Source organism: Oncorhynchus kisutch, linkage group LG27, assembly GCF_002021735.2.
Source record: "Oncorhynchus kisutch isolate 150728-3 linkage group LG27, Okis_V2, whole genome shotgun sequence".
Classification (NCBI taxonomy): Eukaryota; Metazoa; Chordata; class Actinopteri; order Salmoniformes; family Salmonidae; genus Oncorhynchus; species Oncorhynchus kisutch.
In genome coordinates this window covers 19,091,448-19,115,514 of record NC_034200.2, presented here as the reverse complement: position 1 = coordinate 19,115,514, position 24,067 = coordinate 19,091,448, and the positions used below count along the sequence as shown (strand labels likewise).

General features: G+C 42.3%; 1 protein-coding gene across 1 annotated transcript in view; it reads right to left on the bottom strand.

Moving 5' to 3' along the window:
- LOC109871532 (dipeptidyl aminopeptidase-like protein 6) overlaps nt 1-24,067 on the bottom strand; it is a 114,693-nt gene that overhangs the window by 24,279 nt on the left and 66,347 nt on the right. Inside the window, exons 2-7 of the mRNA XM_020462421.2 lie at nt 19,732-19,846; nt 17,744-17,842; nt 6,764-6,858; nt 6,558-6,632; nt 6,402-6,454; nt 2,126-2,207 (exon numbers count right to left, since the gene is read on the bottom strand). Of these exons, the coding sequence (XP_020318010.1) occupies nt 2,126-2,207; nt 6,402-6,454; nt 6,558-6,632; nt 6,764-6,858; nt 17,744-17,842; nt 19,732-19,846 (519 nt within the window). The remainder of the gene's footprint in view (nt 1-2,125; nt 2,208-6,401; nt 6,455-6,557; nt 6,633-6,763; nt 6,859-17,743; nt 17,843-19,731; nt 19,847-24,067) is intronic.

Below are 24,067 nucleotides of genomic sequence, written 5' to 3'. Positions count from 1 at the left end.
GAAACAAAATTTTAAAAATAAAATGAAAGTAGAGAAGATAATAAAAAGATTTCAAAAGGTAAAAAGAGATGAAAGTAGAACCATCAAAAGAAACCTGTGGAGCATGTGAAAGCCTTCCTGTGGGTACAGTATGTGTGTGTGTTTGTTTGTGTGTGTGTGTGGACCCAGCTAGTTGATTGCTCTGTCATGATAGAGTAATTGCCCATGGCTTAATGATCACAGTAGGGTGCTTCTCTGTCTCCTGGTTCCACAGATCACACACATGATGCTCCAGTACACGCACGCACACACGCACGCACGCACGCACACACTTTGATGTAATTCTGTATAATGGATGATTCTGATCATTCTGACAGTTTTTATTATGCAAAATCATTACGTCCACAAATGGGAGAAGAATAACTGGTGTATCAATAACTGGTGGGTGACTTCTGTGTCTCTTTGATATTTTAAGTAGTAATCGTAAAGGCCTGTTAAACTAAATGAAGTGCCCTTGAATAAAGATCCCATGGAGAATTCAATAAATCAGATTTTTTTTGTATGAGTAAAGACTTGCTAAAATGAAGCATTTTGACATGTTCCTATGTGCACCCTCTGTGACTTCTAGGAAGATATTAACATGTTCCTATGTGCACACTCTGTGACTTCTAGGAAGAATTTAACCCACTTTGCCCCACTATTTAGTGGTTATAGTAATTATTTCATGTGATTTGTGATTAATTTATGTCTGTCCCTCATGTTAAGGTCATCCCTGATACTTGAACCGATCCCTCGTTTTGATATGATGTAACCAATCCATTTAATAGTCAAATCATAGTGTAAAAGCAGGTGAGCTGGTTCTACGTTTTGGGGAAATGTTCTGGTAAACCCTGTTATCCAGAGATAGAAAGGCGATAAATGTTTTAAATAACAATTTCCCAAACATTGTGATGCTTGCATTTACAGTAATTGCCAATCTCTGTTGCACAAAACAAACTTCCATTCTCCCTGTTACATTGGGATTTATGGCAGATTTAAGATGAAATCGTCAACCCTGTTATGGTCAACCCTGTTATGGTCAACCCTGTTAGGGTCAACCCTGTTAGGGTCAACCCTGTTATGGTCAACCCTGTTAGGGTCAACCCTGTTATGGTCAACCCTGTTAGGGTCAACCCTGTTATGGTCAACCCTATTATGGTCAACCCTGTTATGGTCAACCCTGTTACTTTATTTGGCACCTACACGAATAGGCACTTACTTACTGTATTACATTTTTTCGGAATAACTCGTTTTTTATGAAGTTGAAAATTGTGCTCTTTATGACAGAATGTTAAAATTAGGTGGAGAAAAAAAATGTGGGACCAAGATACACTTTTCAAAAGGCACCGAATTGGTGGAACGACCCTGGTATCATTGGCTCAAGCTGAGAGAAAAAACATCCGCTCAGACAGTTCACAGCTCTAGCTCTTCAATAAACCAAACACGCAGCTACTGTAGACATCAAAACAAAAAGAAACCAATCGGGTCATCTATAACCATATGCAAATGGGCCTGCCTTCTCCCTTGGCAGGCAAGATCTCATATTTTACTAGCTTGAAGTGTTTATATTGTTCCCTTTTTAAATTTGTTGGTCGACTAATTTAGGCAAATTATATGATAAGAGCTCTAAGGTAACAACCAACCGAGTTGCAGTAAAAGGTAATAGTCGGTGGTGAAACACAAGGGAATACAGCCCACTACTGTTATTCTGTAAGTAGTCCTCCAATATAAAGTGCTGTTGTGAGGTGAATGAGAACCTGCAGTGTACCAACCAGGGAAAACAACAAGGAGGTACACTTCTATTTTTTCGAAAAACGTATCTCCTTCGACTCAATAACAACAATGACTGCTTCCTGTTTTAACCGCAGCGACAGTTTTGACATCATCGTCTCCGGAGTGGTGCTCTGTAGAAAGGGAACGCACAAAGGGGCGTATCACGGTGTCTGTCAACTCTCCCTTTGTCAGGCCTTAAAAAAGTTGGAATAATAATTTGTTTCGAGTTCAAGGCTGGAGCATATCGGTAATGGAGGTATACGGGTGTGTGTCTTTTTCAGTGAGACAGTGAGCATGTAGGCAGGTGAGTAGACCGGTGTGTGGGGTCTCTTACCAACTGTTGGCCCTTGGGTCCCCATCCAGCATACTGCAGGAGGGAGTTCCGTACCTCAGGAGGATTCAGACTCCACGTTTCCCTGTGGAGATACAACACACACTGTCACGGTGTGTGTGTGTGTCTTTGTTTGTTTCAGGGCGCGTGTCTCAGACTGTGTACAAAAATACATGGAATCTTCCAGTGAGCTATCTAGGTTGCTTCTGTCATGGTACTATCGATCATTCAGAGACACATTTAGCAAATGTTTGCTTAACTTTAAGACTGAGTATAAATATGGAACAAAAAGCAGACCAGACAGAGCTAGTACATAACAAGTGGCCTTTACCTTGGCTGATGTTAGGGATGGTGTTTTAAATATATCCACCAGATGGCAGCACGAGTGCATGGATTTGACTTTGCTGATGCTAAGCACTTGTTAATGCCGCGTTCACGTGCTCGTCGAAACTAGGAAACTTCCGACTTGCTAACAGGTTGTAATTACACACATGCCGCGTTCAACCAGTAAGCAAGTCAAGACACCACACTTTTTTTATGTTTCAATGAAAGTCAATGAACTAAGGCCAGACCCAGCTGCTATTGCATTGGTTTCTATGGGAGACACAGCCAGTTAAGTAGAGCTTTTTTTTCAATGGTAAATGGCCTGATTGAACTATCTTCATTTATCCATCATCTTTGGTAGAAAGTCAAGCTGTCACAAAGAACAGTCAGCAATTTCCTGTTTCATTTAATACTCAGACAAAGAAGATGTGAGTCAGTCAGTCAGTCAGAGAAAGAGAAAAAGACAGACAGAAAGAGAAAGACTGAGAGAGAGACAGGGATAGAGAGAGAGAGAGGGATAGAGAGGGAGATGGAGACAGACAGACAGAGAGAGACATACAGACAGAGACAGACAGACACAGACAGACATATACAGACAGACAGATAGACAGAGAGGCAGACATACAGACAGATACCTATACAGACGGACATACATACACAGACAGAGAGACAGACAGAGAGACATATACAGACAGACAGAGAGACATACATACACAGACAGAGAGACAGACATACATACACAGAGACAGACAGAGAGACATACATATACAGACAGACATATATACACAGACAGACAGAGAGACAGACATACACAGAGACAGACAGACAGACAGACACATACATTTTTTTTTTAACCTTTATTTTACTAGGCAAGTCAGTTAAGAACAAATTCTTATTTTCAATGACGGCCTAGGAACAGTGGGTTAACTGCCTGTTCAAGGGCAGAACGACAGATTTTGTACCTTGTCAGCTCGGGGATTTGAACTTGCAACCTTTCGGTTACTAGTCCAATGCTCTAACCACTAGGCTACACTGCCGCCCCTGCCTAAACAGACAGACAGAGAGACATACATACAGAGACAGACAGACATACATACATACATACATACATACATACACAGATAGAGAGACAGACAGACAGACATACACAGACAGACAGAGAGACATACATACACAGACAGACAGAGACAGATAGAGACAGACAGACAGAGAGACCTACATATACAGACAGACAGGGAGACATACATATACAGACAGACAGACAGACAGACAGACAGACAGACAGACAGACAGACAGACAGACAGACAGACAGACAGACAGACAGACAGACAGACAGACAGACAGACAGACAGACAGACAGACAGACAGACAGACAGACATATACAGACAGACAGACAGAGAGAGAAACATACATATACAGACAGACAGAGAGAGAGAGAGAGATATACAGACAGAGAGAGACATGCATACACAGACAGACAGACAGAGAGACATACATACACAGACAGACAGACAGACAGAGAGATATATACAGACATAGACAGACAGACACAGAGAGACATATATACATACACAGACAGACAGAGAGACATACATACACAGATAGACAGAGACAGACAGACATACATACACAGACAGAGAGACAGACAGAGACAGAGAGACATACATATACAGACATACAGAGAAACATAGATACACAGACAGACAGAGAGACATATACAGACAGAGACAGAGACAGACAGACATACATACACAGACAGAGAGAGAGACAGACAGACATACACAGACAGACAGAAATATGCAGACAGACATATACAGACAGACAGAGAGACATATATACACAGACAGACAGAGAGACATATACAGACAGACAGACATACATACACAGACAGACAGAGAGACATACATACACAGACAGACAGACAGACAGAGACATACATACATACATATACAGACAGACAGAGAGACATACATATACAGACAGATAGAGTGACATACATTTAGAGACAGACAGAGAGAGAGACATACATATACAGACAGACAGAGAGACAGAGAGACATACATATACAGACAGACAGACAGAGACAGACATACATATACAGACAGACAGACATACACAGACAGAGAGACATAGACATACATATACAGACAGACAGAGAGACATACATACACAGATAGACAGAGAGACATATACAGACAGAGACAGACAGACAGACATACACAGACAGAGAGACAGACAGAGACAGAGAGACATACATACACAGACAGACAGAGAGACATATACAGACAGATAGAGTGACATACATTTAGAGACAGACAGAGAGAGAGACATACATATACAGACAGACAGAGAGACAGAGAGACATACATATACAGACAGACAGAGAGACATACACAGACAGACAGAGACAGACATACATATACAGACAGACAGACATACACAGACAGAGAGACAGACAGACAGACATAGACATACATATACAGACAGACAGAGAGACATACATACACAGATAGACAGAGAGACATATACAGACAGAGACAGACAGACAGACATACACAGACAGAGAGACAGACAGAGACATACATACACAGACAGACAGAGAGACATATACAGACAGATAGAGTGACATACATTTAGAGACAGACAGAGAGAGAGACATACATATACAGACAGACAGAGAGACAGAGAGACATACATATACAGACAGACAGAGAGACATACACAGACAGACAGAGACAGACATACATATACAGACAGACAGAGAGACATATACAGACAGAGACAGAGAGACATACATACACAGACAGACAGACACAGAGAGACATATATACATACACAGACAGACAGACATATACAGATAGACAGAGAGACATACATACACAGACAGATAGAGAGACAGACATACACAGACAGACAGAGAGACATACATACACAGACAGACAGAGACAGACAGACAGAGACAGACATACATATACAGACAGACAGACAGAGAGACATACATATACAGACAGACAGAGACAGACAGACAGAGAGACATATACAGACAGAGACAGACAGACATACATACATACATACACAGACAGACAGACAGACAGAGAGACATACATACACAGACAGATAGAGAGACAGACATACACAGACAGACAGAGAGACATACATACACAGACAGACAGAGAGACATATACAGACAGAGACAGAGAGACATACATATACAGACAGACAGACAGACACAGAGAGACATATATACATACACAGACAGACAGACATATACAGATAGACAGAGAGACATACATACACAGACAGATAGAGAGACAGACAGAGAGACACAGACAGACAGAGACAGATAGAGACAGATAGACAGACAGAGACAGACAGATAGAGAGACAGACATACACAGACAGACAGAGAGACATACATACACAGACAGACAGAGAGACATACATATACAGACAGACAGAGAGACAGAGAGACATATACAGACAGACAGACAGACAGACAGACAGACAGACAGACAGACAGACAGACAGACAGACAGACAGACAGACAGACAGACAGACAGACAGACAGACAGACAGACAGACAGACAGACAGACAGACAGACAGACAGACAGACAGACAGACAGAGACATACATACATATACAGACAGACAGAGAGAGAGAGACATACATATACAGACAGACAGAGAGAGAGACATACATACACAGACAGACAGAGAGATATATACAGACAGACAGACAGACAGACAGACAGACAGACAGACAGACAGACAGACAGACAGACAGACAGAGACAGACATATACAGACAGAGACAGACAGACATACATACACAGACAGAGAGACAGACAGACAGACAGAGAGACAGACATACACAGACAGAGAGAGAGACATACATACATATACAGACAGACAGAGAGACAGACAGACAGACAGACAGACAGATGTGCAGACTTACGGGGTGATGAGACTACAGATGATGTAGAATGCCATGTAGGAGTGCTGGTAGATCTGCAGAGACAAACACAGCTTCAGCTTCCAACCTCAGAAGACAGAATATAAACTCTGAAACGGAGACAAAAGGAAAAGGAGAAGTGTGGTCCTTTCTACTCACTGGGGCCACGTTGTAGGCCAACAACACATGTTCCAGGTCTGGAGATATTTGGTACTTGGTGGCTTTATACATTTCCTGGAAAAGAGAGAAGTGAGGACATTTTGAGTCAAGTTTATTACAAATGAGCGTCATACTGTACATACTGTATTTAAATACCATATCACCTTCTCATACAGTTTTGGGAATAAATATAACCTTATACTCACAAACTTCCTGTTCTCCACCAAAATGACCCTCTCCTCTGTTTCGACGTTGAGTTTGACCACATCCCCTTCTTGTGTTCGATACAGCAGTACATTGTCTGGAAATAATAAACAGCACAGAAGAGAGAGAATTACATATTGGAATATGTAGCCGGCTGTTTCAAACAGCACAGATAGTGATGGATCAGGGATTCTAACCTCCTGCCACAGAGGGTTTTGAGGGGCCAGACTTCCACCCTGGACTGGGGGTAGATTGTTTTCAGGAGGCACAGAGGGCTTTGAGGGGCCAGCCTTCCACCCTGGACTGGGGGTAGATTGTTTTCAGGAGGTACAGAGGGCCTATTGGAGCTGGCCCTGCTGGCAATCCTGTTCCCTATGCAGTATAATATACAGTAGTTGTAGGGTGTGATGGTGGTAGACCATTTTCCCACTATTGTTACGACCCAAACCGTATTGTGCTGGCTCAGAAATGTTTTTCTATGGTGGATGCATAACTACGCCAGCACAGTAGAGCTTGGCTCCGCTTTGCTGAGTACTATGAAAAGGGTAGTGTTGTCCTCTAGACCTGAGCCACTTCAGTGTCACTGTGTCCTGTTCGGATAAACCCCCCTCCCAAGAGAAGAGGAGACGAGAGAAAAGGCCTCCGTGCTGCTATCTCCAATGTTTTTACCCTTCAAATAAAGGATGATTGAATAGCCATCTCATCTTCCTTGCTTACTATCCGCTACAACAATAACACAATGGTGCTGATGCTAGTGATACTGGCAGGATTTCATATTGCTGGAGATAATGGCGTTTTTTTTATGGTGGTGGTGTGTTTTTACGATAAATAAACTCTACGTTTACGTATTCTGTTTTGAAAATGTTTTCCTGCTCCAAAGTCAAAATATTTGTTCAGTCATGACAGTTCATCTCTCAAAACACAATAATGGATGCATTAGGTATAATGGAAAGTGTACAGTATGAGTATCCTGCCACTCCACAAGGCCTGACAAGTCAGCTGACTTCTGTAAAGTAGTGCATAACAACTTTAAACAAAAGCGATTCATTAAATTGCTGTAATTAATCAATCAATTAAAAGTAATGAGAGCAGAGAACATTCCAATGTGGTTTAGACAAAGGACAAGCTTTGAGGTGTGTGTGTGTGTGGGGGGGGGGACTTGTTTAACCAGTAGTCCCCACAAGAATAGAAATCAAACAAAAAACAAGGTCAACTGCTATTTCTAGGGGGTTTCGGTTTAAGGTTAGAATGAGTGTTGGGGATATAATTAGGTTTAGGGTTAGGAGCTACGGTTAGTTTAAGGGTTAGGAGCTACGGTTAGTTTAAGGGTTAGGGTTAGGAGCTACGGTTAGTTTAAGGATTAGGGTTAGAGTTAAGGTTAGGTTTTTGGGTTAAGGTTAGGGTCAGGGTTAAGGTAAGGGTAAGGGTGAGGGTTAGGGAAAATAAGATTTTGAATGGGACTGAATTATGTCCCCTCACAAGGTTAGTTGTACAATACTGTGTGTGTGCTTCTGCTGGTGAGGTGAATTATAATGATCCATCTGCTGAGGGAAATGCCCTTATGCCTGCTGTTGAACATCTCTGCAGCCACCATTCCCTACATATTATTTGGCTGTTTGCAAGGAAAAACACTGGACAGCATGTTGCCAACGTCATAACGGGGTGATTAGGCCAAAATATTCTGCTATGATTTAAATGATAAATTCAGTTTCACTGTAAAGTCCATAGAGAACAAGAGCACCACCTCTTGTCTAGCCCACTGCACTGAGGCTAGGTAACACAGTCACCACCGATAAATCCATGATAATTGAACATTTCAATAAGCATTTCTCAACTTCTTTCAACTTTTCCACTCTGGACGCTTCATCTGGACATGGTTCGTCAGGACATCCAACAGCCGAAGTAGTAACATTAACATGATGCCTTCTAATTACAGTCGCTGTACTCATAATATACAGGAGAACGATCGTCTTACGGCAAGGATAGCTGTGCTGCAAGCCCAGCTTCAGATGCAATCGTTAGGCAAGGGTAATTTCAGTGTAGGAAAGGATGAAACAGTGTCTGTGTCACCAGTAAGTACAGATAGTAACGTTAGTATAAATCCCCTCGCATGGTCCCTGCAGCCGGACAACTTTTTCATGGCTTCTGGAGGGAAATGCTGTAGGAATGCTCAACCGGTGTCGCTCATTCAGCCGACAGAAACTTTCAACCAGTTTTCCCCATTAAGCAGCGAGTCGGAGTCTGAGGCCGAGCCTTCTCTTGTCTCTACTCCTCCCGTTACGGGGTCTGAGACGCCGAAGCTTCCCACCATTAGCTCTAACAAATTGAAAACCCTAGTCATTGGAAACTCCATTACTAGCAGTATTCGACTTAAAATGAATCATCCAGCGATCATACACTGTTTACCAGGGGGCAGGGCTACCGAGGTTAAGGCTAATCTGAAGATGGTGCTGGCTAAAGCTAAAACTGGAGAGTGTAGAGAGTATAGGGATATTGTTATCCACATCGGCACCAACGATGTTAGGATGAAACAGTCAGAGGTCACCAAGCGCAACATAGCTTCAGAGTGTAAATCAGCTAGAAAGATGTGTCAGCATCGAGTAATTGTCTCTGGACCCCTCACAGTTAGGGGGAGTGATGAGCTCTACAGCAGTCTCACAACTCAATCGCTGGTTGAAAACTGTTTTCTGCCCCTCCCAAAAGATAGAATTTGTAGATAATAGTCCATCTTTCTGGGACTCACCCACAAACAGGACCAAGCCGGGCCTGGTGAGGAGTGATGGACTCCATCCTATCTGGAGGGGTGCTCTCATCTTATCTACGAACATAGACAGGGCTCTAACTCCTCTAGCTCCACAATGAAATAGGGTGCAGGCCAGGCAGCAGGCTGTTAGCCAGTCTGCCAGCTTAGTGGAGTCTGCCACTAGCACAGTCAGTGTAGTCATCTCAGCTATCCCCATTGAGACAGTGTCTGTGCCTCGACCTAGGTTGGACAAAACTAAACATGGCGGTGTTTGCCTTAGCAATCTCACTAGAATAAAGACCTCCTCCATTCCTGACATTATTGAAAGAGATTGTGATACCTCACATCTCAAAATAGAGCTCCCCGCCAGAAGAAATATCAGGCTGCGTGCGGAGAGACGCACGAAATTGAACTCCACTCAACTTTCTAGAGTTTTCCCCATTAACACTATCAATGTTTCCCTTTACCGTGGGGATTGTGATCAAATCAATGCAATATTAGCCACTTTCAATGCATCATACCAAAACAAAACAAACTATGCAAGACATGTTGTTGTAGTCAGAGAGCATCAGAGTAGGATTCTATTGGATTGACAGGCACAACTCAGGCCCGGACTCCACAGACCTGTGCACCATAACCAATCAGAGCTGCAGTAGGCCTATATGCAAATAGTCCATTGCCATATATTGATTTGTGCCGTTCACTTTGAACTGGACTGTATTTACAATGTGAATGGTGGGGATTATTGTCACGATATTCGTTGGAAGCATACTCGGACCAACGTGCAGCGTGATCTGGGTTCCACATTTTGTATTTTAAAATAAGTGAACCACACAACAAAACAATAAGGAATAAACTAAACATGACGACAATGGACTGCTAACATGCAACTACACATAAACAATATCCCACAAACACAGGTGGAAAAAAGCTACCTAAATAGGATCCCCAATTAGAGACAACGATTACCAGCTGCCTCTAATTGGGAATCATACAAAATCACCAACATAGAAAAACAAAACTAGAACCTCACATAGAAATAATAAACTAGACTAAACCCCAGTCACGCCCTGACCTACTCTACAAAAGAAAATAAGGGCTCTCTATGGTCAGGACATGACTGTAAACCCCCCCCCACTCCGGATCCTCCAGCATCGGGGGCGGTTCTGGTGCGGGACGAAGAACCCGCTCAGCTCGCAGATCCACCATCTTTGGTGGCGGTTCTGGTGCGGGCCGAAGAACCTGCTCATGGTCCCAGGCTGAACACTGTGCCTGGACTGGACCTCGATGCCTTGGAAGGCTCCTGCCATGGAGCTGGACTGGACACCGGCCCTGGCCAGGACATCGGTGCAGAGGAGGGCTCCTGCCATGGAGCTGGATTGGACGCCGTGTCTGGACTGGGCATCGGCGCAGAGGAGGGCTCCTGCCATGGAGCTGGACTGGACGCCCTCTCCATGGCAGGAGTCTTCCTCTGCACCGATGTCCAGGCCAGGGCCTGTGTCCAGTCCCGCTCCATGACAGTCCCGCTCCACGTCACGTTTCGCCTTCCTTGGCATCTAGGTCCAGTCCAGGAACAGTGTTCAGCCTGGGTCCTTGGCTGGATACGAGGGATGAGTGGGTTCTTCGTCCCGCACCAGAGCCGCCCCCGATGCTGGCGGATCCGCGGGATGAGCGGGTACTTCGCCCCGCACCAGAGCCGCCACCGACACTCCCCCTAACCCTCCCTTTTGGTTTCAGGTTTTGCGGCCGGAGTCCGCACCTTTGGGGGAGGGTGTACTGTCACGTCCTGACCATAGAGAGCCCATATTTTCTATGGTAGAGTAGGTCAGGACGTGACTGGGGGGGTTAGTCTAGTTTATTATTTCTATGTGGGGTTCTAGATTTGTTTTTCTATGTTGGTGATTTTGTATGATTCCCAATTAGAGGCAGCTGGTAATCGTTGTCTCTAATTGGGGATCATATTTAGATAGCCTTTTTTCCACCTGTGTATTGTGGGATATTGTTTATGTGTAGTTGCATGTTAGCACTCCGTTGTCGTCACGTTTTGTTTATTGTTTTGTTGTGTGGTTCACTTTCTTTAAATAAATAAAATGTGGATCCCAGATCATGCTGCACGTTGGTTTGAGTATGCTTCCAACGATTGTGGCAACTATATCCCTTGTTTTGAGATCAAAGCACAAGCTGCATGTATTCACGTGTGCACATTTGTTCATATTCTTGGCTATTTAGTGAGTTATTAGCCCAGTTATAGCTAATTGCGTCCATCAAGAGCACAAAACGTTTACAGTGTATGTAGCACCGCTGTAGTCAACGTTCATTGTTCTTTTATTGTTTTTGTTAAGTTTCACAATTAATAAATGCCTTTGTCCGTTTCTAAAAATAATCGTGAAACCTGGTTACACTAGTGACCATATCCCTCGCGCATCCCGCAAAGGCGGAGGTGTTGCTAACATTTACGGTAGCAAATTTCAATTAACAAAAAAAGCCCAGACGTTTTCGTCTTTTGAACTTCTAGTCATAAAATCTATGCAGCCTACTCAATCACTTTTTATAGCTACTGTTTACAGGCCTCCTGGGCCATATACAGCGTTCCTCACTGAGTTCCCTGAATTCCTATCGGACCTTAGCAGATAATATTCAAATTTTGGGTGACTTTAATATTCATATGGAAAATTCCACAGACCCACTCCAAAAGGCTTTCGGAGCCATCATCGACTCAGTGGGTTTTGTCCAACATGTCTCCGGACCTACTCACGGCCACAGTCATACTCTGGACCTAGTTTTGTCCCGTGGAATAAATGTTGTGGATCTTACTGTTTTCCTCATAATCCTTAACTATCAGACCACCATTTTATTACGTTTGCAATCGCAACAAATAATCTCCTCAGAACACAACCAAGGATCATCAAAAGTCGTGCTATAAATTCTCAGACAACCAGAAAGATTCATTGATGCCCTTCCAGACTCCCTCTGCCTACCCAAGGACGTGAGAGGACAAAAATCAGTTAACCACCTAACTGAGGAACTCAATTTAACCTTGCACAATACCCTAGATGCAGCCGGACCCCTAAAACCTAAAAATATTTGTCATAAGAAACTAGCTCCCTGGTATACAGAAAATACCCAAGCTTTTGAAGCAAGCTCCCAGAATATTGGAACGGAAATGGCGCCACACCAAACTGGAAGTCTTCCGACTAGCTTGGAAAGACAGTACCGTGCAGTATCGAAGAGCCCTCACTGCTGCTTGATCATCCTATTTTTACAACTTGAGGAAAATAAGAACAATCCAAAATTTATTTTTGATACTGTCGCAAAGCTAACTAAAAAGCAGCATTCCCCAAGAGAGGATGACTTTCACTTTAGCAGTAATAAACTCATGAACTTCTTTGAGGAAAAGATCATGATCATTAGAAAGCAAATTACGGACTCCTCATTAAATTTGCATATCCCTCCAAAGCTCAGTTGTCCTGAGTCTGCACAACTCTGCCAGGACCTGTTTTAGTACTATATATCTAAATAATCATGCCCTCTAAACCTTCAAGCTGCATGCTGGACCCTATACCAACTAAACTACTGAAAGAGCTGCTTCCTGTGCTTGGCCCTCCTATGTTGAACATAATAAACGGCTCTCTATCCACCGGATGTGTACCAAAATCACTGAAAGTGGCAGTAATAAAGCCTCTCTTGAAAAAGCAAAAACCTTGACCCAGAAAATATTTGAAAAACTATCGGCCTTTATCGAAACTCCCATTCCTCTCATTTAAAAAAAAAAAAGCTGTTGTGCTGCAACTCACTGCCTTCCTGAAGACAAACAATGTATACGAAATGCTTCAGTCTGGTTTTAGACCCCATCATAGCACTGAGACTGCACTTGTGAAGGTGGTAAATTACCTTTTAATGGCGTCAGACCGAGGCTTTGCATCTGTGCTCGTGCTCCTAGACCTTAGTGCTGCTTTTGATACCATCGATCACCACAATCTTTTGGAGAGATTGGAAACCCAAATTGGTCTACATGGACAAGTTCTGGCCTGGTTTAGATCTTATCTGTCAGAAAGATATCAGTTTGCCTCTGTGGATGGTTTGTCCTCTGACAAATCAATTGTAAATTTCGGTGTTCCTCAAGGTTCCGTATTTTACCTCTTGGGGATGTCATTCGAAAACATAATGTTAACTTTCACTGCTATGCGGATGACACAGCTGTACATTTCAATTAAACATGGTGAAGCCCCAAAATTGCCCTCGCTGGAAGCCTGTGTTTCAGACATAAGGATGTGGATGGCTGCAAACGTTCTACTTTTAAACACGGACAAAACATAGATGCTAGTTCTAGGTCCCAAGAAACAAAGAGATCTTCTGTTGAATCTGACAATTAATCTTGATGGTTGTACAGTCGTCTCAAATAAAACTGTGAAGGACCTCGGCGTTACTCTGGACCCTGAACTCTCTTTTGACGAACATATCAAGACTGTTTCAAGGACAGCTTTTTTCCACCTACGTAACATTGCAAAAATCAGAAATTTTCTGTCCAAAAATGATGCAGAAAAATGAATCCATGCTTATGTTACTTCTAGGTTAGACTACTGCAATGTTCTACTTTCCGGCTACCCGGATAAAGCACTAAATAAACTTTAGTTAGTGCTGAATACGGCTGCTAGAATCCTGACAAGAACCAAAATATTTGATCATATTACTCCAGTGCTCCCTACACTGGCTTCCTGTTAAAGCTAGGGCTGATTTCAAGGTTTTTCTGCTAACCTACAAAGCATTACATGGGCTTCCTCCTACCTATCTTTCCGATTTGGTCCTGCCGTACATACCTACATGTATGCTACGGTCACAAGATGCAGACCTCCTAATTGTCCCTAGAATTTCTAAGCAAACAGCTGGAGGCAGAGCTTTCTCCTATAGAGCTCCATTTTTATGACGTGGTCTTCCTTATATCACCCACCACTGAGACCTGTATGCTCTAGTTGGCTGGCCCTCGCTACATATTAGTCGCCAGACCCACTGGCTCCAGGTCATCTATAAGTCTATGCTAGGTAAAGCTCTGCCTTATCTCAGCTCACTGGTCACGATAACAACACCAACCTGTAGCACACGCTCCAGCAGGTACAGTATATCTCACTGGTCATCCCCAAAGCCAACACTCCCTTTGGCCGCCGTTCCTTCCAGTTCTCTGCTGCCAGTGACTGGAAGGAATTGCAAAAATTGCTGAAGCTGGAGACTTATATTCCCCTCACTAACTTTAAACATCAGCTATCTGAGCAGCTAACCGATCGCTGCAGCTGTACATAGTCCATCTGTAAATAGCCCACCCAATCTACCTACCTCATCCCCATATTGTTTTTATTTACTTTTCTGCTCTTTTCAACACCAGTGTCTCTACTTGCACATCATCATCTGCTCATCTATCACTCCAGTATGAATTTGCTAAATTGTAATTACTCCGCTACTATGGCCTATTCATTGCCTTACCACCTCATGCCATTTGCACACACTGTATATAGACTTTCTTTTTTTCTATTGTGTTGTTGACTGTACGCTTGTTTATTCCATGTGTAACTCTGTGTTGTTGTTTGTGTCGCACTGCTTTGCTTTATCTTGGCCAGGTCGCAGTTGTAAATGAGAACTTGTTCTCAACTAGCCTACCTGGTTAAATAAAGGTGAAATAAAATTAAAAATAAAATGCAATAAAAATCCAGATTGAGTAATTATGTTGATATATGTTGTTGTGGAAAGGTTACTTTCCAGTGAAGAAGACACACTATGTTACTGCTGCGTAAGTAGCTACGTTGTTTATATATCAGTTTGTAACAGTATGTTGAAAAAAACTGGCTCTGCTTTTGTGCTTCCTGGAGTCAATGAAAAAACAAAAATCATTTGAATCTCTAACACTAGAGGGCGATCAGTAGCTTTATGATATATTGTCGTGTGTTCTGCAGCTTGGTCAAACGTAAAATGGCCATCTCAGACCCGCCCTACATCTGTTTAATTTGGGCCATACCTGTCCTGTACATGCTCTGCATACATTATAGCTACAGTACTGTGTGGTGCGTGACGGCATAAACTGGACACTTATTATGAAGGATTTACCAGAAAATGACATACAGAATCAATGTCTATGGGATTTACTCACCGTGGAGAGACACATTCCATATTTCCATTGGATTAATTACATGGCTCTGTCTATGTCTGTCTGTATAACCCATAAATGTGCTTGCTGAAAGCAAAGTACAACTTTACAAACTGTTCATCCTTCTTATTTTCTTTCCACTGCCACCTGTAGACTCAAAACTGTAAAAACACTAAAAACATGCAGGCAGTGTACTAGAAAACACTTTTTGATACTACTAATGCTTTTCACACTACAACCATATTGTAGTGGAATTGTTAGGTTAGATTACTCGTTGGTTATTACTGCATTGTCGGAACTAGAAGCACAAGCATTTCGCTACACTCGCATTAACATCTGCTAACCATGTGTATGTGACAAATAACATTTGATTTGATATTTGCATAAATCACAATGCATTTCAAAGGCCATAGACCTGAATGGGGAAACCTTGCCATGTAACTAGTCTTCAACCTTTTAAGCTGGAAACTCCATTGAAACATTGAAACATGCAGACCGGTCTGGAATGGTGTACTTGTATATAGCTTCTTTTATACCATTTATACTTTTTGAACTATAACCATTCTAAATGTACATAAAAGCTCCATAGGTTTGAATGGGTAGTGTTTGAATTCACCACTTATCTTGAACCATTAAAGCTACCAAAACCAAAATTACTTTAAAATGCGCAGACTGGCACTGGTAGACTATTTTTGCTTGAAAGAAAATGGTTATTCTACGTATACTTTTCAACCATATTTGCATAAATCCAACTGTATTTCAGGTGCCATAGACTTGAATGGAACAAATTCCGGTCGCTACAAGTCTTCAATCGTTTTAGCTACAATATGGCCTTCAAACTTTCAAACGTGCAGACTGGTTGGTGGATTTTTTCATCAGTAAGCAAATTCCAGGTCTGCTGATCGCAAACTTGAATGTTGTGAAAATTCTGTGCAACTTCTGTTTACACTGAGGCTGTACCCACTTTACGTTACAGTTTTGAAAGTGGCCAAGTAGGCTACTGTAGCTATTTGATCATAAAGTAGGACTACCAGAGTGGCCTACCATCAAAAACAATGGAGAAAATGCACCAGATAACATTTCAACATGGAAATAGCTGTTCTATCATTTAGCCTACAGTAGCAGCAAATGTGTGGCCTACATTCCATGAGACTTTTGGGGGGAAAAACACGCAGGGCTTGATATGAACCTGTTTATCCACTTGTTAATCAGACAAGGAGCTGACTGAAAATGGGTTGTTTGATGCAAGAAACCACTTTACAAAATAAAATGCATTATTGTTCCCATACCATTATTACAGAGAATAGATCAATTATGCTACCCTCTGCCTACGGTCTACTTAGTTTATTCAAGACCGTCTCAAAATACAACACTGCCCCTTTAAGAGAGAAAAAAGCTATTTTCAAAGATGGCTAGAAATGCACATATTTTGTACTCTTGTAGGAAGAAACCACTCCCCCATTGTTGACAAGAAATTAGCTATAACTGGGCTAATAACTCACTAACTAGCAAAGAATATGATCAAATGTGCTTAGGTGGCTACATGCAGCTTTCGATTTGATCTCAAAACAAGTGGTTCTACTCACAACCGCTCATACTGTAAACACAGTCCAGTTCAAAGTGAATGGCACAGATCCATATATGGTAATGGCTATTTGCATGTTGGTCTACTGCAGCTCTGATTGGTTATGGCGCACCAGTCTGTGTAGAGTACGGGCATGAGTCATGCCTGTCAATGCAATAGAATCCTAATCCAATGCGCTCTGCCTACAAGAAAATCCCTTGCACAGTTAGCTTTGCCTACAAAGTGAAACAAATGTTTTGTTTCGATATGTTGCATTGAAAGTGGCTAATATTGCATTGACTGGATCACAATTCCCACAGTTGAGAGAAACGTTGATAGTGTTAACTAAAGGGGAAAACTCTAGAAAGTTGACTGAAGTTCAATCTCGTGCTTCTCTGCGTGGGCTGATATTTCTTCTTCGTGGCAGTCCGAGGGGAGCTGGCCAACCGCGCACGAACGCAGGTTAGAGGGTACATTGTTTCTGAGTGAGGTTCAGTTTCTTGTGGAGGATGAGAGGGCAGGGTGTAACTATAGCAACTCACCGCTGAGCCATGTAGCGTCGGGGTCGTGCACATGAAAATCTCCTCCGAAGACGTCCTCAATGGTGACTTTCTTCTTGAGGGCAAGGCTATCATCTGCAACTACCAGTGGAATATATCAAGAGAACAAAACAATGGAAGAAGACATAATTAATGAGTTACAGCAATATGATAATGTTAAGGTTCAATTCTCATTCACATGACTTACCTGTAACTAAAAAAGGGATCTGGCCATCTTTATTATCTGGTTGCTGTCAGTCAGACAGTACTCTGACATAGTAATACGTTTACAGTCTTCCTTTGTGACTTGAGCAGCCTTCAGCTGCAGGGAAGTGCATTTTCCATTTCCAAAAAACTTTTATATTTTACTTCTCCTGCCACAAGTTGCCTGAGCGGTCATAAAACCAGACCAGGAAACGTCTGGCAGAGTCAGACTATCACGTGTATTTTCTGTCTCTGGAGATTGTAGGACTTCCAGCAGCAGTTCCCAACTCACAGACGCAGCAATTACGGAGAGGTTACAAAGGAGAAATAGACACTTGGCCCAGGGTAACTCTCTATTGATCCACCAGCATCGATTCACTGCAGCCTGGACAGTTTTTCAAGCAGCCATAACTCCCTCTACCCCCAGCTACACAATCCCTTCTGCAGTTGACAGCAAAACTGCAGACCAGACAGGGTGGACAACAGAGGTAAAAGGTTGAATTATATAGAGATGGTGGTGTGTGTGCCTTTCAACCCCATATGCCCACAGTCTGGGAGCCAATACAGTCAGTGCCTTTGCAAGTCTATACATTTACACGTTCTCCTCATCTTTGGTAAATGACTATGGAGAGGGATTCATTCCCAACATGTGGAAAACAGCAGCTCTGATGCACTGCCAATTATACAAATGACTAGAGCTATTACTGCATAATAATTTCCATTAAACGACACTGAATGGCGTTATACATTAAATCCCCATTACCTTGCGAGAGGATGACCTCACCTCGTCTCTCTGAAAAACCAATACGCAATCTCCAAGCTGACACATTACCATCAACTTCTCTACTCCTGGCTGTCTATGAATGAATGGGCTTATGAAATTAAATGACCCACTGGGCTGTCTGCTAGCAAGGCCAATTGTAATCCCTCTCAATCTAAGTAGAAGTTTTAATTTGGCGGCCTGACTCCGGTATAAGTATGTCTTGATTTAAAGGGGCAATCTGAAGTTGCTACATCTATTTTGAGACTTATAAATTCACGATATGTACCCGTTGATTCCTGAAGAATATAACTGATAAATGTCTCGTGAGCTTAAATTAGTTCAACTGTCGTACCCCACCAGAACCCAAAATATAAGCTTGTTTATTACAATGAACAAACATTGCATAGCCTGAAAACATGGTCAAAACTATCATGTTGATATCATGGATGGTCAGTCCTTGCATAGCTCGGTCTATGAATTTGAGTGGTTATATTTCTCCAGACCCATCCTGCAGCTTTTTAGCGAAACAGTTTCTGGGAGACGGAATTATACAACATTTGTTTGGGAAGTGATAATGTGTCTGCAGTGTTACGTATTTGATGGTGTGTGTGGTGTAATCTAGCCGATTGTAATGGGTGTTTCTAAGTGTGTTTCTATTATAATATAGCTGAGTGTGTTTGTGTTATTACAGATTAAAAATCTTAATTTGATCACCCTGTTGCAGGAAAACGTTCCTGTGATGCAGAAAATGATTAACTTGCACTGTAGGTTTAAAAAGACTTCTGAAGTTTGTCATTTCCACTTTGAAATGTCAGACTTTTATTATGAATAATGTGCCAGCCCCTACAAAATGTCAATTAATTATAATCCACATAATAATTCACATTTCCTGTTGCTACAGTGTTATTTTCCTACTGTAGCAAACTGGCTCAAATTAAGATCCTACATCTGTAGGATATGGTGTGGTGTTTGTAGTGTTCAGTAGCTGAGTGTTAAAGTGTATGCAGCTTTATGTGTTACGTACTTGGGGTGAGCACGATGACAGCGGTGACGATCAGAGACAAGATGATGCAGATGACCAGCAGGGCGATGACTATCCCCTTCCAGTTCCTCTGTGGAGGTGCACTGCCCACCAGCTCCTGCAACACAAACACACACACATTAAAGTTAATAGGGGTCAATTGGGAGAAAGGGAGGGGAGGCACTGACTACTTGTGTTACTACTGCAGTACTCCTGTGATAGGCTCTCAGCCACACAGCTGTTGAAAGAAACTAGTGGGAATCTAAGTGACAGAATAAACTCTGAAGGTGGAAATGACAGGAAAAAACAAGAATAAGCTGAAGACAGTTCCTTATGTTAGCGTGTACCGCATCGGGAGATCCAGATAACCTGAGCACATTCTCAAAGTATTTCACCCCAGGCTTCTGCAACACCTTTACCGTAATACGCCTTTCCTCTCCTACAGGCAACGCCAAACAGAGGCTAGATGGCCTATATATGAAACCCTATTACTCTAAACACATACAGTCAAATCCAAGTGACATACAACACTTAACTATAACCCCTATGGTGTAAGGCTGAGGCAGATAATTCACCGCACGGTTACACCATCTCATTTGCACATGTAAAAAGCCCAGCATGATATTACACACCCTATTCATTGATAGTTGTGGTAAAGCTACATGGAGATTGGTTCATGAGACAAGTGTGAGTGGCCTATAGGTGAATCAGACTATCTGTTGGATTGCTACTATATCTGTTATTATCCAAGGCTGATTCTAGCCTAGTTCCAGTTCTGAAAGTGTTTTAACTAATTCCTCTGACTATCAAGGCATGACAACAGAGTTGGCTAAAGTACAGATATCACAGAGATCTGGAAGTAGTCTTGATGTATTGATGCAGAGAGCCAGTACTCTTGGACCCTGTACAGCGTCTCATCGTTAAGGTCTGTGTCTCTCTCCTCTCCACTGAGCTCTGAGCAGTGGCTGGAGCATAGCGTGTCACTGTGGGCAGATAGAGATCAAGCTTAATTAGGAACAATGCAATCAACAGATCTGCATCAATATGGATCAGTGTTGCTCTGTATCTTTCTGTATGAGGCCATGGTGGTGGTAGTGACTCATGCATGTGTGTGTGTGTGTGTGTTAGGGTTGTCATGGTAGAAGCATCGAGATACTACGATACCAGATTTACCTTGGCAGAAAAAAATAACACAAAGCAGACCAAACTCTATGGTTCTTAAAACCTTTATGTAAAATATTGTGTGCTATAGCTTGCAAAATATACAAATGTGATTCTGAGTGACATCATAAGGATGTTTTTTACAACATTAGGACTGTTTTGCTCAAGAAATTAAAAGGCAATTCTGCCATTTGTCAACGTCATATTCAGCCTCTCCACAAAACCAGTGTAAACATAAACTCAGCAAAAAAAGAAACATCCCTTTTTCAGGACCATGTCTTTCAAAGATAATTCGTAAAAACCCAAATAACTTCACAGATCTTCATTGTAAAGGGTTTAAACACTGTTTCCCATGCTTGTTCAATGAACCATAAACAATTAATGAACAAGCACCTGTAGAACGGTCGTTAAGACACTAACAGCTTACAGATGGTAGGCAATTAAGGTCACAGTTATGAAAACTTAGGACACTAAAGAGACCTTTCTACTGACAGGATGGCAACAACAACTGCCCGAGTTACACCAGGAATGCACAATCCCTCCATCAGTGCTCAGACTGTTTCTCAATAGGCTGAGAGAGGCTGGACTGAGGGCTTGTAGGCCTGTTGTAAGGCAGGTCCACACCAGACATCACCGGCAACAACGTCGCCTATGGGCACAAACCCACCGTCGCTGGACCAGACAGGACTGGCAAAAAGTGCTCTTCACTGACGAGTCGCGGTTTTGTCTCACCAGGGGTGATGGTCGGATTCGTGTTTATCACCGAAGGAATGAGCTTTACACTTCTGTCAACATCTGACTACAGACCGATCTGTTATTGCAATTTGTCATCTATGACATTTCAGATTAAGATATGATATTTTTTTATGAAGTGCACATGTAGTGAAAACATTTTCTAAGTAACTTTAGGTAAGTAAACAATATTTTTCTTCAGGGTAGCTTAATTGGATCTTAACTTCTTCCAGTGTGAAGTAATTGATAGCTTGGTAAACTATTTTCAGAGTAGCTTCCCACAAAACACTGACAGTGATTTTCAAACCCTGCAACAAGTTTCTCGCCCAACCGATCCCGTATTTGAGCAGACCCAGGCATCCCGATATTTTCAAACATGTTTGATTGATCGGCACGAAATAGACAATGCTCTCGTAGTGTGCAACGTCAAGTTTTGCGTTGTTTCGCTTCACCCAGAATGTGTAGACTCTCAAGAAGGAGCGATGACTACTACCAGTATGTGTTTGTACTTGCCTTTAACCAAAGCCAAAGTGTCAAATCATAACAGCTCAGAAGTTCCCAAGCAATGTTATTCAATTCAAAATGTTGGCTAGATATTTGAACTCTGTATGACAGGTGTGAATGTCTGACTGAAAACGTTTGAGGCTGCTGTGAGTCACAGCTTATTCTAGCTGCATTAACAATCTAATCACAATGTTTTTTTGCGACCAAGTAAAGAATCTTGTAGTGTGTGCCACATCGTTTAGTGTGCACGACGGCGCACCACAGCGTTGGCAAGACAAAAAACTACAGTAAAGACAGTCATTTAATGTGAGAGGCTCAGCGATGTTAGGATCAGTGATCTTGCTCCCCCGCGTGCGTCACTGTGAATGTCATACAGTTTGAAAATCACCGTTTAAAAAAATGTTTGAACTTTTAATGATGTCATCGGGTAGAACTTTTTAACTAAATATTTTTTTTCTATAAAACTTAGAAATGCGAAATCTCACATATGTTGACAATGGTATTGTGCTGGAGATAATGAAAATGAGGTTGAAAAGTGGTGGAGTTGCCCTTTAAATCTGCTCCATGTTTTGTTTCCTTGCCACGATACTTCTGAGTATCGCGATACTGGTATTGTGGCAACCCTAGTGTGTAGGTGTGTTTGCATGTGTGTAACAGCTGCAGTTTCTTATATTATTGTTTCTGCGGAGGCATCTCCCACATATTAAACTGATAGTGAGATAAGGCTGGAGACTGAGATAGAGGAAATGAATCTGCCTGTGTTATCACCTCCTAATGGAAATGCTCCAACTGTGGATTCATCAGGAAATCACTGTCTGCTGCCCTCTGACCTCCGCAAGGAATAAACAAATGAATAGTATGGTCTGCAGATCAAATGTACAGATCAAGGCCCATAGATATCTCCAGTACACTGCAAAGGTTCAGGTGAGAATTTATTACAACCAGTCAATCGTCCATTTTGAACACTCAAAGACTTTTGCACACTTCGAAGACAACCTTTGAGAGCCTGGCATCACTGATCCTAACATCGCTGAGCCTCTCACATTAAATGACTGTCTTTACTGTAGTTTTTTGTCTTGCCAACGCTGTGGTGCGCCGTCGTGCACACTAAACGATGTGGCACACACTACAAGATTCTTTACTTGGTCGCAAAAAAACATTGTGATTAGATTGTTAATGCAGCTAGAATAAGCTGTGACTCACAGCAGCCTCAAACGTTTTCAGTCAGACATTCACACCTGTCATACAGAGTTCAAATATCTAGCCAACATTTTGAATTGAATAACATTGCTTGGGAACTTCTGAGCTGTTATGATTTGACACTTTGGCTTTGGTTAAAGGCAAGTACAAACACATACTGGTAGTAGTCATCGCTCCTTCTTGAGAGTCTACACATTCTGGGTGAAGCGAAACAATGTCGTCTCACTGGCTTCTTCTCTGGCGAGCTGTCTTTGTTTTTTGCTGATCACCGTTCTCAAAACTTGACGTTGCACACTACGAGAGCATTGTCTATTTCGTGCCGATCAATCAAACATGTTTGAAAATATCGGGATGCCTGGGTCTGCTCAAATATGGGATCGGTAGCCCTCAGAGTGCGTCTCTGACTCGCTCACATTAAACGAGCATCGGTGACGGCCGCTCGCCCCGAGTAGGCAATGGCATGGGGATTTTGTCTTCAATATCAATGTATTGTGTAGTGTACACCAGGATTTAGAGGTGACTCGTAGCCTAGCTTTAAGAGCGTTGGGCCAGTTACCGAAAGGTTGCTAGTTCGAGTCCCTGAGCCAATTTAGTGAACAATCTGTCGATGTGCCCTTGAGCAAGGCATGTAACCCTAATTTCTCCGGTAAGTCGCTCAGGATAAGAGCATCTGCTAAATGACTCATATTTAAAATGTTATGGCTCAGTGATAATAGAACCTACAGCAGAAGTAACATCCCAC